This window comes from Indicator indicator, chromosome 16 (genome assembly GCF_027791375.1).
Source record: "Indicator indicator isolate 239-I01 chromosome 16, UM_Iind_1.1, whole genome shotgun sequence".
NCBI lineage: Eukaryota > Metazoa > Chordata > Aves > Piciformes > Indicatoridae > Indicator > Indicator indicator.
The window spans coordinates 17,890,841-17,904,780 of record NC_072025.1 but is presented as its reverse complement, the minus strand read 5'-3'; the positions used below and the strand labels follow the sequence as shown (position 1 = coordinate 17,904,780).

At 47.1% G+C, this 13,940-nt stretch overlaps 1 protein-coding gene across 1 annotated transcript in view; it reads left to right on the top strand.

Moving 5' to 3' along the window:
* The first annotated feature begins 273 nt into the window (after positions 1-273).
* The window catches only part of ARNT2 (aryl hydrocarbon receptor nuclear translocator 2), a 76,724-nt gene continuing 63,057 nt past the window's right edge, over positions 274-13,940 (top strand). Inside the window, exons 1-3 of the mRNA XM_054387784.1 lie at positions 274-383; positions 5,850-5,897; positions 11,634-11,847. Coding sequence (XP_054243759.1) covers positions 274-383; positions 5,850-5,897; positions 11,634-11,847 — 372 coding nt within the window. The remainder of the gene's footprint in view (positions 384-5,849; positions 5,898-11,633; positions 11,848-13,940) is intronic.

Here is a 13,940-nt window from a genome sequence, read left to right as displayed (position 1 = left end):
GGTTGGACCTGATGATCTCTGGAGGTCCCTTACAGCCTCTGATACACTGTGGTACTGTGCTGGCTATTGGCAGAACTGGGCTTCTTGTGAGGGAGCTGGGAGCCTGCTGCTCTTTGCTAGGAGAGCTTCACTTGTCCTCAGGAATAAACCCAAACGTGTTCCCTGCTTGGTTTGGGAAAGGCCTTTCTCTGTTGTTGGCATCACAGGTTTTTCCTTGAAGGCTATGGATTAAAGGATTTCTTCCCCCCCTTTCCCTAACTCTGCATTACAGAAATGGCATCAGATATTCCTGGCTCGGTGGCCTTGCCGGTGGCACCCATGGCAAGCGGACAAGTGCGAATGGCAGGATCCATGCCCTCCAGAGGAGGAAAGCGCCGCTCGGGGTAAGCCTCTTCTCTTTTTGTCAGCTCTGAAACTGGAAATGGTACTGAAAAACTGAGGATGTTCCTTGTCTGTGTGTGTTTATGATGTAATAGTTGTGTATGTGAACTCCACACTGATGTTCTGGTTTTCTCCTCAGTCTCCCTGCTCTTCCTGCAAGATCAAACTGCTGATAAGGGTTTTGTTCTTTCTTGTGCTTCAAAAGACTTCCAGGTGTGGCAAAACATCCAGAAGCAGAGCCTGGATCCCGTGGCTGTTGTACACGTAATGAGTGCTCACTGCCTGCAGCTGTTAACCTCAAAAGAATTTGTTGTGTGAATAAAGGTAGTGATGTGTGTTCTTACTTGCACATGCAGGCTTCCCCAGCTTCACCTGAAGTTTGGAATCTCTCAAACAGAGGTTTTCTGTTACAGATGTTTTCCTTACAGTCCTGGTACAGAAACAGCACAAGCAGGCACTTTTCAGAGGCCATGCTCTCACTGCGAATGCAGCATAGTCTGCCTTTGGGGGAAGCGTTTTGCTCTAGCTTCAGGGCTCATCTAAAGAGGAAAAATCTGTTTTATCCAGCCTCGGAGTTTGGCATGGTGTAGGGATAGCTTTTCCACATCAGGCTGCGCTGTGGCAGCTCATACTTAACCCTCTGTTAGAAGATGAGTGTCGCAAGAGCTTCAGAAGGGCAGGAAAGGACTGTATAGTATTATCACTGAACAGTGGGTTCAAATTTGAACATAGAAGATTTCACCTCAACATGAGGAGAAACTTCTTTACAATGAGGGTGACAGAGCACTGGAACAGGCTGCCCAAGGGGGTTGTGGAGTCTGCTTCTCTGGAGACTTTCCAACCCCACCTGGATGCATTCCTGTACAGACTACCCTAAGTGACCCTGCTCTGGCAGGGTGGGTTGGAGCTGATGAATCTCTGGAGGTCCCTTCCAACCTCTGATATGCTGTGATACTGTGATCACCCCCCCTGTTTGGAGCAAAGGTTGATCACAAACAACAGTCTTTGGGTGATGCTTTCTCAGAGATGTCTGATCTGAGAGTGTGTCAGCAGAAGCAGCTGATTAATCACAGAATCACAGAACCAATAAGGTTGGAAAAGACCTCAAGCATCATCAAAGTCCAACCTGTCACCCAAGACCTCATGACTACAATCTTACATTTAGCTCTAAATATGGCAGTGGTGGGGCTTAATGGGATTGACAGCATGAGCAGATTCTTCACCTAGGAGCCCTTAAGGAGAAAACCTTTCTTGGGAGAGCAGCCGTAGGGATTGGTCACCAAGGTGTGTTACCAGTTTTAGGGGTCTGCTCCAGCAACAGTGCTGGAGTCTCAGTCCTGAAACGAATTAACAAGGGAGAAGGTGGACCTTGCCTTGGGTATGGAGCTAAGCTGGTGTGTTGTGAAGGTTCAGGATGGTTGTTCTGATGGATGTTCCTTTGGACAGGACAGTTTGGAGATGTAGCTACTGAGCGTGCTTCCTGTGCTGAGCTGTGACACTGGTTCTGAGACGCTCGTGAGCTCTGACAGGCCTGGGGTTTGTTTTGAAACTGCTCTGTGTAAAAACCTGCACTCAGCAGAGAAAACAAAGCGTGGCTGTCCCTCCAGGACTGCTCAGCATACAGAAGTGTTTGTACTCTGGAGCTGCAGGAGCAGCTGATCTCTTTCTTCATTCCAAACTCTGTCAATTGCCAATGCCAGGTTGCCAATCCCTGTTACCAAGGCTTGATGCTGCTGGCACTGAGATCTTCTGATGACATTAAATACTGACTATGAATCGAAAGCTGTGCTTGAACTGTTGCATTTTAACTGTCATCATCTATTTGTGAGGAAAGTAGAGCAAGGGGAGGGTGGGAGGAACCTAAAATCCAAATTGTTCTAAATATTTAAGGTGCTGATGCAGTATGGATTTGCTGTTACACTCAGCTGTTTCATCTGTGCCCTGTTAGCTCTGAACTAAGAGCCCTTCTGCAAGCCTCAGCTGAGGGTGCATTTTATGGTTTTTTTCCCAGGGTGTGTGCATTCAGAACTGGAAGGAAAGAATGCCTGCTGTGTCTAATTCCTCCTGGCTTCTCTTTGAACAAAGTTGCAACTAACACTCGTTCCTTTCATTCCCGTCCTGGTGATACATCTTTGTAACACCTAAATCCTAGGGCATTTCAGAAATGACTGCTTTGTGTCAAACATAAAGGAGGGTAGCTGGTGAAACACAGTCATCTTTTCTGGCTTCAGTTATCTCTGAAAATTGTTTCTTTTCTCATAATTGCTGAGGCAAGCTGGCAGAATAATTGGTGTGTGGACCTGAATGTAGATCAGCTTCAACTCATTGGCTATCCAGAAGGTGTTTCTGTGGTGCAGGCATTCAGCTTCGTTGACAGCTTGGAAAAATATTTTTCCTTTCCATAAATTATACCCAACATTTATGGGGGGGGGAGGGGGGAAAAGGTGACAGATAAGGGAATGCACTGCAGTGGTCAGTGACTGCCTTAGGTTAATGCCATTGCTGGGGTTTGATTTAATGTGGGTTTTCTTCAGGCTTAGCTGTATCAGAGGCTGTGTGGGGCTTTTTCACCTTGCTAGGTTATCTGTACTTAGGGAGGGAGGGTTGGTGGGGTTTTGGGTGGCTGGTTTGCAGGTGCATGGATGTAATTCAGTTCAGCTTGTAGTCTGGGCTTTTCTCTGACCCAGAACTGTGAGATACTGAGGGGGAAGAGACCTCAGCCCAGCAGCCTCCCTCCCCTCTTGTACCCCTTGGAGGTTGTAACTGAACACAAAGATGTGGTACAGACCCCACCTGCCTCTCAGCTGCTCCTGACCATTGCTGCCTGTCCCCTTCCTGTGCTGTAAAATCATGGCAAGCCACCTTCTGACACTTAGTGGGAATTTCACCTCAGCATCTTGTTGCAATTTTCAAATCCTTTCTCATCTCTCAGGTCAGTGTTGTTTGTTTGTTTTTTTTTTAATTTGTGCAGGACCACCTTTGCTGGTATGCAACATTTTTTTTTTTTTGGTATGAAAACGTTTCTAATTAAAAATAAATAATTATAACAGCTGCTTTTGTCACATTCTCTATGGTACCCACACATCTTTGGAGGAGAACATTTCAATAAGGACCTCATGCATCAGCAGTGTGAAAAGCAAACAAGATTTATGCTGTCTCTTCAAAACAGAAGAGCAGAGAGCAGCTCTTTTTTAAAGTCTCCTTTTAATGAGAATTTTAAATGAAGATAAAAGATCCTCTTTCTGAAACTTCTCAGATGATGTCATCTGTCTCCATGGAGGCTGCTTCTGCTGTTTTGTTCATGTGCAGTGTACTCTATGTAAGCACAGATCTGATCTGCCAAGGGGTGAGGAATTTGCTGGAATGTTAGTTCTGTGTTCTGAAGAAGGTTACAATAGTGATGTCCTGCCTTTCACTCCACCTTGTAAAGCAGATGTAGTGATTCTGGCAGGACACTGGAATCAATGATTCTGTACCTGAGAGGTAGGGGTTTATTTTGGGGTTTGAAAGGGTTTGGTTTTTCTTTTTTCCTTTTACACAGTAAAGATGAAATTAGGAAATGTGTTTATGAGCAAAGACGAGGCAGAGGGACATTTGCTGTTGCATTTTGGAAGTGTTGACATACAGGAAGCTCCTTCTGGTGGCTCATATAGAAGTGAACCTTCCCAGCCTTTCAGTGTTAGGAGTGAAGAAAGAGCTTCCTGCTTTTTGTGGCTCCCTGGAGGAGCCTGACTGAAGGGCTGGGCTCTGGCCCAAGGAAGAGCTCATCTCTTCCACTGGCTTGAGAAGATGATGTGGAACATAACCCAGGTAAGCCAGGTGCACAGCAGGCACACAGCCCACTTTAGCACTGCCCACAGGAGTGCCACAGAGTAGCTGCCATCTGCAGAGTGGCTGATGGAAGGGCTGTGTGATGGTTTTAAGGCTATACCTGTAATTCCTTCTCACAAAGTTCGAGCAGAAAAGTGAAAGAATGTAAATAAATCACAACTGGGTGTAAGAAAGCCAAATAATGATTATTCAAAAACACTCCCTTTGGAGGAATAGAAATGTTTGAGAGTCAGAACTCAAAGTATGGGCAATCTCTCTCTGTCTTTCTGTCTGGTGTTTCTCTGGCTTTGGGAGATAACACACCCCCACCTGCACACTGACCTTGACAAGCCAAGTTTTAACATCCTCTCTGCTTCTTGGCTTTCTTCCCCTTTGAATGCCAGCTCTGGGAAGGGGGGGGGGGGGGGAAGAAGCAGGGCCCCTCTGGTGCCAGGGAGCTTGGTTGTGTTTTTCTGTTGATTGTACATATTTGCAAATGTTGTGAGGAGTGTATATTTGTACCTAATCATAGAATCATAGAATCAAGAAGGCTGGAAGAGACCTCAAAGATCGAGTCCAACCTGTCACCCTAAACCTCATGACTATCTAAACCATGGCACCAAGTGCCACGTCCAATCCCCTCTTGAACACCTCCAGGGATGGTGACTCCACCACCTCCCTGGGCAGCACATTCCAATGTCTAACAACTCTCTCCATGAAGAACTCTCACCTTGAGCCTAACCTCCCCTGGCACAGCTTGAGACTGTGTCCTCTTGTTCTGGTGCTGGTTGCCTGGGAGAAGAGACCAACCCCCTCCTGGCTACAACCTCCCTTCAGGTAGTTGTAGACAGCAATGAGGTCTCCCCTGAGCCTCCTCTTCTCCAGGCTGAACACCCCCAGCTCCCTCAGCCTCTCCTCATAGGGCTTGTGCTCAAGGCCTCTCACCAGCCTCGTTGCCCTTCTCTGGACATGCATTTCACCATAGATTGTAGTTTTGCCTGTAAATACAACTTCATTTGCTTCCAGACTGAGTTAGCCTGGTTATTGTTAGTGGGGGAATTTCAGTTAGAGGGGAATTTCAGCCCACCCACACTGCAGCAGGCTGCTAGTGCAGGGTAAAAGTGAAGAACTTAACCACAGTTACAGTCAGTAGTGGTGACATAACTAATCCTCTTGGCAGGGAGGCTGGGGCTTTATTCCACTCTACCTCTAGCATGCTCTGTTTAGACTGGAGCCTGGTGTTTGCTGTGTGTACAGCTTTGGAGCATTGTTTTCTCTAGCCTTGATTTCAGCTCTAACATAAGAGTCCCCCTGGTTTGTGCAATCTTCTCTAAGAGGTGCTGCTTCTGATCATCCCCCAACAACTGTTGGCTAGTTCCTTTGGTTTGTTAATTGGAGCTGCAGATTTCTGGGGAGAAGAATGAGGATTTTTTTTTTAAATATTTTTATTTTTTACTTTATTTTTAAAAACTCTTTGTGTTCTTCCTATTCCTGGCAGCTGATGAGCTACTTGGAGGGGGGTGGCCTAGAGGGTATGAGCAAGAATGGAATCCGCAGTTTTTTAACACCTCCAGGCAAACCAGAAATCAAACTGCCACTGCCTTGAATGTTCATTGGCAGTGTTGTGATTGCTGATTTGGAACTCTTGCTTTTTGCAGGATGGACTTTGATGATGAAGATGGGGAGGGACCCAGCAAATTTTCAAGGTGAGCATTTACAAAGGGCTGGGGAAATCCCTGGCTTCTTTCAGTGGAGAAAGACGACAACTGTCTCACTACTGATGTTTTAAAGTCAAGATGAGCATGACTGAAGAACTTGCCAACAGCTTGACCTAAATTCTAGTTAACTGTTTTTTATCAGCTTCCTCCTGGCAGGAGTCTGTCTGATGTAGTTACTGGCTCACAGAGCTGGCAAGTACCTGTGTCATCAACTCACTGGAGTTCTGTCAGAGGAGAAGATTTGTGATTTGTAGTTTATTATTTCAACTGCTGTAGATGGCTGGACGTTGCTGAAGTTGTCTTTCTGCCACTGGAAATGAACTTTATTTTTAATTTATTTCAGATGTTAGCTGCTTGTTGAGACAATGTGTCAAGGTCCTAGAGGTGTGGATTGTTTTTTTAAGATGAAAGCTCGTTCTGTACTATTAGGTGTAACTGAAGAGTCCAAATTGCCAAAATAAATGTTAATTAATGTGGAATTTTCTAGGCTAGAAATAAAAGCAAACATTAAAGCATCACTGCCATTTTTTTCACTTTTCCTTTTTTTCCTGGTCACACTTTGCATTTTCTCATTAGAAGCCAAGCAGCTGCAGGCAAGGGGTAGATATTTTGAGGCCTCCAGATAACTGCTGATTATCCAAATTGCAGCTACAGCTCTGTAGCAGCAGCCATGTTCAAAGACAGCTGTCACCACAGGCTTTTAACAAGGTCTTCCTGGTCAGTCTGAAAGATAAAAGTGTGCTGAAGATGTGTCCTGACACCATACCACAGCCTGCTGGGTAGCACCAGCAGCACCCCTGTTCAGCTGATGTGCTTTGCCAAGAGGATATTCCAGGCTCTGGTGTTAAACTCCATGATCTGAGGGCTAGTCCCTCATGCTCAGAGCTGATTTGTGATGAATGCAGCCTGCTTTGTGCCTGGGTGAAGGTCAGGGACTTCAGGCACGCTGGTGCATCTGCACTGGTCCATTGGTCTGTCTCCACCCCTGCCTCAGCCTTTCAGAGTCTGATGGTGGGGAGAGTCAGCAGTTCCTTCTTTTGAGAGGCATGCTGTGCTTATGCTCAGCTGATTTGAGATGTCAGATCAAAATCTGATATTTAAATCTTAAATGCTGTAAAGACCCAGCTTGTTCTGCTTTTAGAGAGTACAGAACAGTGCAGAAAGCCAGGGTCAGATATTCACTTCTAGCTGTGCCCTCCTTTTAGGACTTTTCCCTTCTCCAGACTGCTCTCATGACTGATTCCTAGGTTGTCTCAGTCAAAATTATTTGGTTATCAGAGAACTGCTGTTTAAATGTTGAAGCTAACCCAGCTGGCTTTGACTGAAGTGCCTGAAGAAGCATCAGCTGGGTGACTGGAAGGGAGAAAGCAGTAGCTGGAGGCACTAAACATCTTCAGCCCATCCAACCAGAGAAGGATGAGTAGGTGAGCCCCAAGCTAGTGGGAGCACAGGAGGTAGTGGTGTTAGTATGGTACTCCATGTGAGCTAACACAACACACCTTGCTTCTCAGGGGCTTCCAGGCCAGCTCAGGTATCTGCATGGCATTTCACTGTCACATGGAGGCATATGCATGCACTTCTCCCATAACAGCATGTGGCCATTTCCTGTTGAATCTGTCTTTTTGCTTAAAATTTTGGGGGCCCGGTCTGCTCTCTGGGCAGAGTCAAGTAGAAGAAAGAGGCATATTCAGCTCAATTTTTGAGGGTGCTGAAGAAGAAAGACATAGAGGCCAAGTCTTGCTTAAGCTTTGTCTGCAGTGTTTAAGTCTTAATGAGGAAGGAAGGAGACTCCACAACCTCTCTGGGCAGCCTGCTCCAGGGCTCTGTCACCGTCACCATACAGAAGTGTCTCTTCATGTTGAGATGGAACCTCCTGTGTTCCAGCTTGTACCCATTGTCCCTTGTCCTGTCACTGGGCACCAAAACCAGCCTGGCACCTTCATCCTGACACCCACCCCTCAGACATTTATGGACATTGGTCAGATCCCCTCTCAGCCTTCTCTTCTCCAGACTAAACAGCCCCAGGGCTCTCAGTCTCTCTTCACAGCAGAGATGTTCCAGTCCCCCAGTCATCCTTGTAGCCTCTGCTGGACTCTTAGCAGCTCTCTGTCTCTCTGTGTTTTTAGGAAAGGGAAAGGAGGAGCAGCCTTTTTCTTTTTTTAGTTAAATGTCTCATTGCTGCCTCTCTGGCACAGAGCATCAGAACCAGTGAAGCTTTAATCCTACAGGGCAAAATTCCCACTGATCTGGATTTCCTTCATGGAGCTGTTGCCAATACACCACAGATACCTGTTTGGGCATCTAACTTCTGCTGTTTGGGTAGGACTGAGGCAGCTGTTTACTTCCAGGGCCTTTAAGCCAATTTAATTTCATTTCTATTTACCCAGCAGTAAACTTTTGCCAGGCTTCCCAGCAGACAGTGCAGTGTCTGTACCTCCCAGAGCTGTTCTCTGGAGGCATCCTTACATAATGCCCTGTGCTCAGCCTATCCCTGCCCTCCTGTCTTATCTGCAGACCATCAGTGCCCTCTGCTGAGTGGAAAGGGTTGCGGTTGCAGCCTGGAAAAGATCCAGCTCCTCCACTTGCAGCTCAGCAATGAATATTTCATGGGCTGGGTGGTGTTTCTGTAGTGGTGCTGGTCGTTCAGTTTTCCAGGCAGTGAGTGTGTGTCCGAGTGTCTGCAGAAACCCTCTGAAACTTGTCTCCAGCCTGTTCAAATACACAAACGAAGCTTTTGGATGGGCATGGCTTGCAAATGTCATCAGGATCTACCTTTGCTTCGCTTTGCTTTGCTGTTCTCATGCCCTCGTTCCCCTTGCTGTTATTTGTAAGAGTTTGCAGTCGTGAACCTCTCTGCTTTCTGCTGTGTGTGGACTCTTCCCCCCGCCCCACGGAACCCTCGTGGACTTATTTGCTGTCTTTTGTTTCTAGGTATGATGGTGATCAAATCTCTGGTGATAAGGAAAAGTTTGCAAGGTAGGCGTGTTCTGTAGAGCTCTGCTGCTGAGACAAAAGAGAGGGATGGTCGTGTCCACAAACACCAGCACCTGAACCTTAGCTTAGAGAGCTGGCTGGTTTGTTTCTAGGTGGAATGATGGTCACAGTACTGCTGACACGGAAAGGATGGCCAGGTAGGAAAAAGGAGAAGCAAATACGGTTTGACCTCATTTTTTTTTAATCTTCTGTGATGCCATGCTGGCTGATCAAAAGTCAGGAGGCTGATCCAAAAATGGTGGAAATCCGAAATGCTGACCCTTGACCCCACGTGTGTTTGGATCAGCTCCCACAGTCTCCCAAAATGGAATGTCCCTCTAAAAGTTCCATATAAAAATGTCAGGAGTTACAGACTTAGGATATCATTCTGTGTACATGGTGATGAATGCTGGGGGTCCTGGGCAGACACTTCTGGAGGAGGAGCACAGCCTCTCTTATAAGGGTTTATATTTGAGCTAGTTTCAGGAAAATTTCAAGACTTTGTTTGCTTCAGCATGTTCCTGGCCAGCTGATCACTGCTAAAAAGCTACAGGATGGTAATAGTGATCAGAATGAAATGGACTCCTGGATCTTCTTCTCTTTCTTCTCAGGAAGTTTTGCAATCTCTGTGTTTACTCTTTATAATGGTTGCTTTCAGTTTTATTCTAAAGTTTTAAAATCCTTTAGTTGCAGACAACATCCTGTGTTTAGAACTCAAATATATGGGATAGCTTGTGTTCTTTGTCTCTGCCTTGATCACCAGTTCTGTGCAAACACTGGACTCAGAGCAAGCTTTCATCATGTAAAAGTGCATTTCTCTTCCCCCTGTCCATGTCTGCCTGTGTGTGCTGCTATGTACAGATGTGCTGTGGTGTCCACGTGCACTGTCACACCAGCTGCTCTGCTCCTGTGTGTGTGTGTGTGTGTGCACAGCCCAGCTGCCACAGGCAGACCACACAGAGGCTGCTTGGCTGCTGTGGGAAATGGAAGCTTCACTGGTATGCTGTAACACATAGCTGAGGAGATGGTGACCTTAACCAAGTGTGGTAGTTTTAGGCTGTGCCTTTAAAATGTCTCACAGATCTTGAACAGAAAGTAATGAAATGTAAATAAATCACTATTGGGTGCAAAAAGGAAAATGAAGATAATTCTGAACAATCCCCTTGGAGAGGTATCTACCCCAAGATTTGGTTCCCAAGACAATCTCCCTTCAACAGACTGATTGAGTGACCATGGGGCAGTCACTGCAGCCACCCCTAGCTGGATTTCCAGCCTGTCAGGTAGGAAGCACAGGGGCCAGCAGCAATAGGAGCTCAGCATGTGGCCCTGACAAGTGGTGTTTGTGGAGCCTGTGCCTCACACATGTAACACCTCTGTGTGCAGGGGCAGGATGCATGCTGGAAAGCAGGGCAAGCCCAGGCTTCCCTCTGTTTCAGGGAGCTGCATACTACACCTTGGATTCTTTCCTGCATTTTGAGAAAAGGCTCCATTACTGAAAGCAGCCCAAAAGTGTGCCCAGCCTAGTGCCCAGCCTAGCTTCTGCTTTTATGATCAGTCTTCATACCAGCCAGCTCCCAGGCATGTTGCAGTTGCTTTTAATGTTGTGTTGTCATACCAGTCAGTGCTGGGGAACTCTCCAAGGGATCACCTTTCACATCTTGTTGGATCAGCCAGCGATCCCACAAGGCAGTGCCATGCACAGCTCACTGAAATCAGTGGAAGATGCTGCTCTGACATCTGAAGCATCACCTACCTGTCGTGTACTGGTATTTAGCTGCCACCTGACAGGTACAGTATGGGAAATAGAAGTGTTGGCTAGGTGCTGCAGTGGGCCTAGGTCCATTTGGACCATTGCAGATGTATGTATTGCTGTCATTCCTTAATGCATGGCAAAACTGAACTCCCAGATCTGCAGTTCTGAGAGATTTTGGTGGCTGTGCATTTTGAGGCTACTCAGATTTGCCACCTCAGACACGTGTTGGCTATAAAGCATGAGAAGGTTGGAGCTCAGCCCAAGGTGGGGCAGCATCAAGCACTGTCATTGTTATTTCTCTGCTGTGCTGGATTGTTCTGAAACATAAATTCCAATCTGTCTGAGAAGCTGGGTGTTTATTTGCTGTCTTTTGTACTAATTTTATTTATTTACTGGTTGTTTTGGGTTTTTTGTATGTACTGTCACACCATATCTGGTCTCAGTCCTTGCAGGCTGACCCTGCTGGCATGTAGTAGCTCCCTCCAGGGATGCAGGATGTTCTACAAAGCATCACAGGACTGGAGATCAGTGTTTACTGAGTGGGGTTTTTGTAAGTCAGTGCTGACTCTTACTGCAGTCCAGGTGTCAGTGAGAGGTTTCCTCTGAAAAGCCCTGGAGCAAGGACTCAATCCTGCAATGCATCACACCAAACGTGAGCATCTGATGAACTGCAGCTGTCAGTTCCTCACATAGTTCTACTTCAATTTCCATCCTTAAACCAAAGGAGGTTAAACTGGCTGAGAGATTCAGGCCTCAAGGCAGTAGGTTGAGATGTGAGTTCTTTTCACAGCTGTGGGCAAATGATATTTATCCTTCTGTGGCCTGGCTTTCCTGTCTTAGGATAGCGGTGCTGAGCTTTGCGAAGAGCTCTGCTCTCCTGGGCTGGAAAAGGAGCCAAGCAGGCGTGGAGAGTTCGGGACTCGTTGCCTGGGGCTGGAATCCTGGCACTGACGCTCTCTGCTTTCTGTGTTGATCTGGTGTTTGTTGCACCTGCTCAGGGAGAACCACAGCGAGATAGAGCGGCGCAGGCGGAACAAGATGACGCAGTACATCACCGAGCTGTCCGACATGGTGCCCACCTGCAGCGCCCTGGCCCGCAAGCCCGACAAGCTGACCATCCTGCGCATGGCCGTCTCGCACATGAAGTCCATGAGGGGCACCGGCAACAAGTCCACTGATGGAGCCTACAAGCCTTCCTTTCTCACAGAACAGGTGGGGTTGGTTGGTTTGGGTTTTTTCTTTGCCCAAGGTGGGTTGTGGAGTCTCCCTTTGTGGAGGTATTCAAGACCTGCCTGGATGAGTTCCTGTGTGACCTGGTGTAGGGGATCCTGCTCTGCCAGTGGGGTTGGACTGAGTCCCTTCCCTCTCGAGGTCCCTTCCAGCCCCTGGCATTCCGTGGTTCTGTTTTTCCGTGGGTTTTCAGTTGGACTTGATGATCTTGGAGGTCTCTTCCAACCTGGTTGATTCTGTGATGATTCTGTGGAAGATGTGAATATCTGAAGGGGGCCTACAAGAAAGCTGGCGAGGAACTAGTGGGAATGGAATAAAGCTGGAAGTGGGGAGATTCAGGCTGAGAAGTGAGGAAGAAGTTCTTCCCCATGAGAGTGGTGAGAGCCTGGAATGGGTTGTCCAGGGAGGTGGTTGAGGCCCCATCCCTGGAGGTGTTTAAGGCCAGGCTGGATGAGGCTCTGGCCAGCCTGAGTAGTGTGAGGTGTCCCTGCCCATGGCAGGGGGGTTGGAACTAGATGATGCTTGTGGTCCCTTCCAACCCTGACTGATTCTATGATTCTATGATTCTATGTAAGGAAATGCTGAGAGGAGCAGGGACTCTCAGCTTCTTGGTGGCTTGCTGTTGTGGAGTAACTGTGGTAGAAACCACACACCCAAGGTGTGAATGCAGGCAGTTTGTTTGTGACTGTTTGGACCTGATCTTAACCATCTGACAAATCTTCCTCTCTGAAGCAGCAAAATGGGTGTTCCTATCAGTGAGGGCTGTCCATCTCAAAAGCATACTCAGCTCATCACTGGAAAGGAATTCTCACCTCTAGAACTGGGTTCTTCTCATCCTAATAATGATTCTCTAAAATAGGTAAAAATGAATCTGGAGAGACCTGCCTCTCCCTCCTGGGTTTAGAGGAAGGTTAAAAACATTGTTTAGTCCTAATGTCTAAGTTCCCAGCAGCTGAACTGGCCAGGGATGAATCCCATCTGTACTGGCCAAGGTACTCCCTTGGTTACATTTTGGATGGAAGAAGGAAGATGCACCCAGTGCTTGAAGGAGGCCTGTGTCTAACTGAGGGCACTGGAAATTCCTTCCACCTTCATTGTTTTTGAAGTCCTGTGGGTGTGCATGCTTGTGGTCTGCATGGTTTAAGCACTTGCAGATGGAAGTGATGGCAGGAGGCAGTACTTGTTAGAAACAGCAGCTGCTGCTGACCTCTCTGCTCACATCTCCACTTAACTCTGGTTTTCTTCCAGTGTGTTTCTGGAAGGACTGTGCCATGCAGCCAGTGGTTGGGAGGGCACCCTGGTCACATCTTGTGTTAGCATGGGGGTGCCAGGCTCTTTTCAGTGGTGCCCAGTGGCAGGGCAAGGAACAACAGGCACAAGCTGGAACACAGGAGGTTCCACCTCAACATGACGAGACATGAGTCCAGTTGAAAAGTGTCCCTGCCCATGGTGGGCAGGTAGGAGAAGATGATCTCTGAGATCCATTCCAGCCTGACCCAGTCTATGCTTCTATGATTCTAGACCTCAGGTGGGGTTGAGGGTCTCAGTGCTGCATCAAAGACAGATGTGTGGATGTCTCAGGACAGAAATACCCAGGCTGATGAGCAGGGAACCCTGTAAAGGCCAAGGGCAGAGGTGTTCCAGACCCTTTGGATCTCTGAAGCTTCGTATCCACAGGCTGGAAAAAGAAAGCAAGAAGTGATGCATCCTTGTGCAGTGACTTGGGCACAATGGGAGGGGGGGATGGAGATTCCTGTCCTTGTTCCCATTACACTTTCTGTTTGTCATCCAGTGACTGTTTAATCTGGAAACAGCTCAGTCCAGGGGAGTGAGAGCAAAACAAAGCCCCAAAAAAACTTGTTGGTTTCTTTCCAATGAAATTATTCAGGACATTTAATTAAGGGATGAGTTTGCTGTCTGAGTGATGGCTGTTCATTTCCTCTGTTTGTGCTCCAAAATAATTGCCTTTTTTTTTTTTTTGATGTTAGATGCTTATCACACAATGTGCAGTGAGTTTGGGTTAGTTAATGTTTCTAAAGTGCATTGAGATTACCAGATGAAAAGCAAGAAAGGAA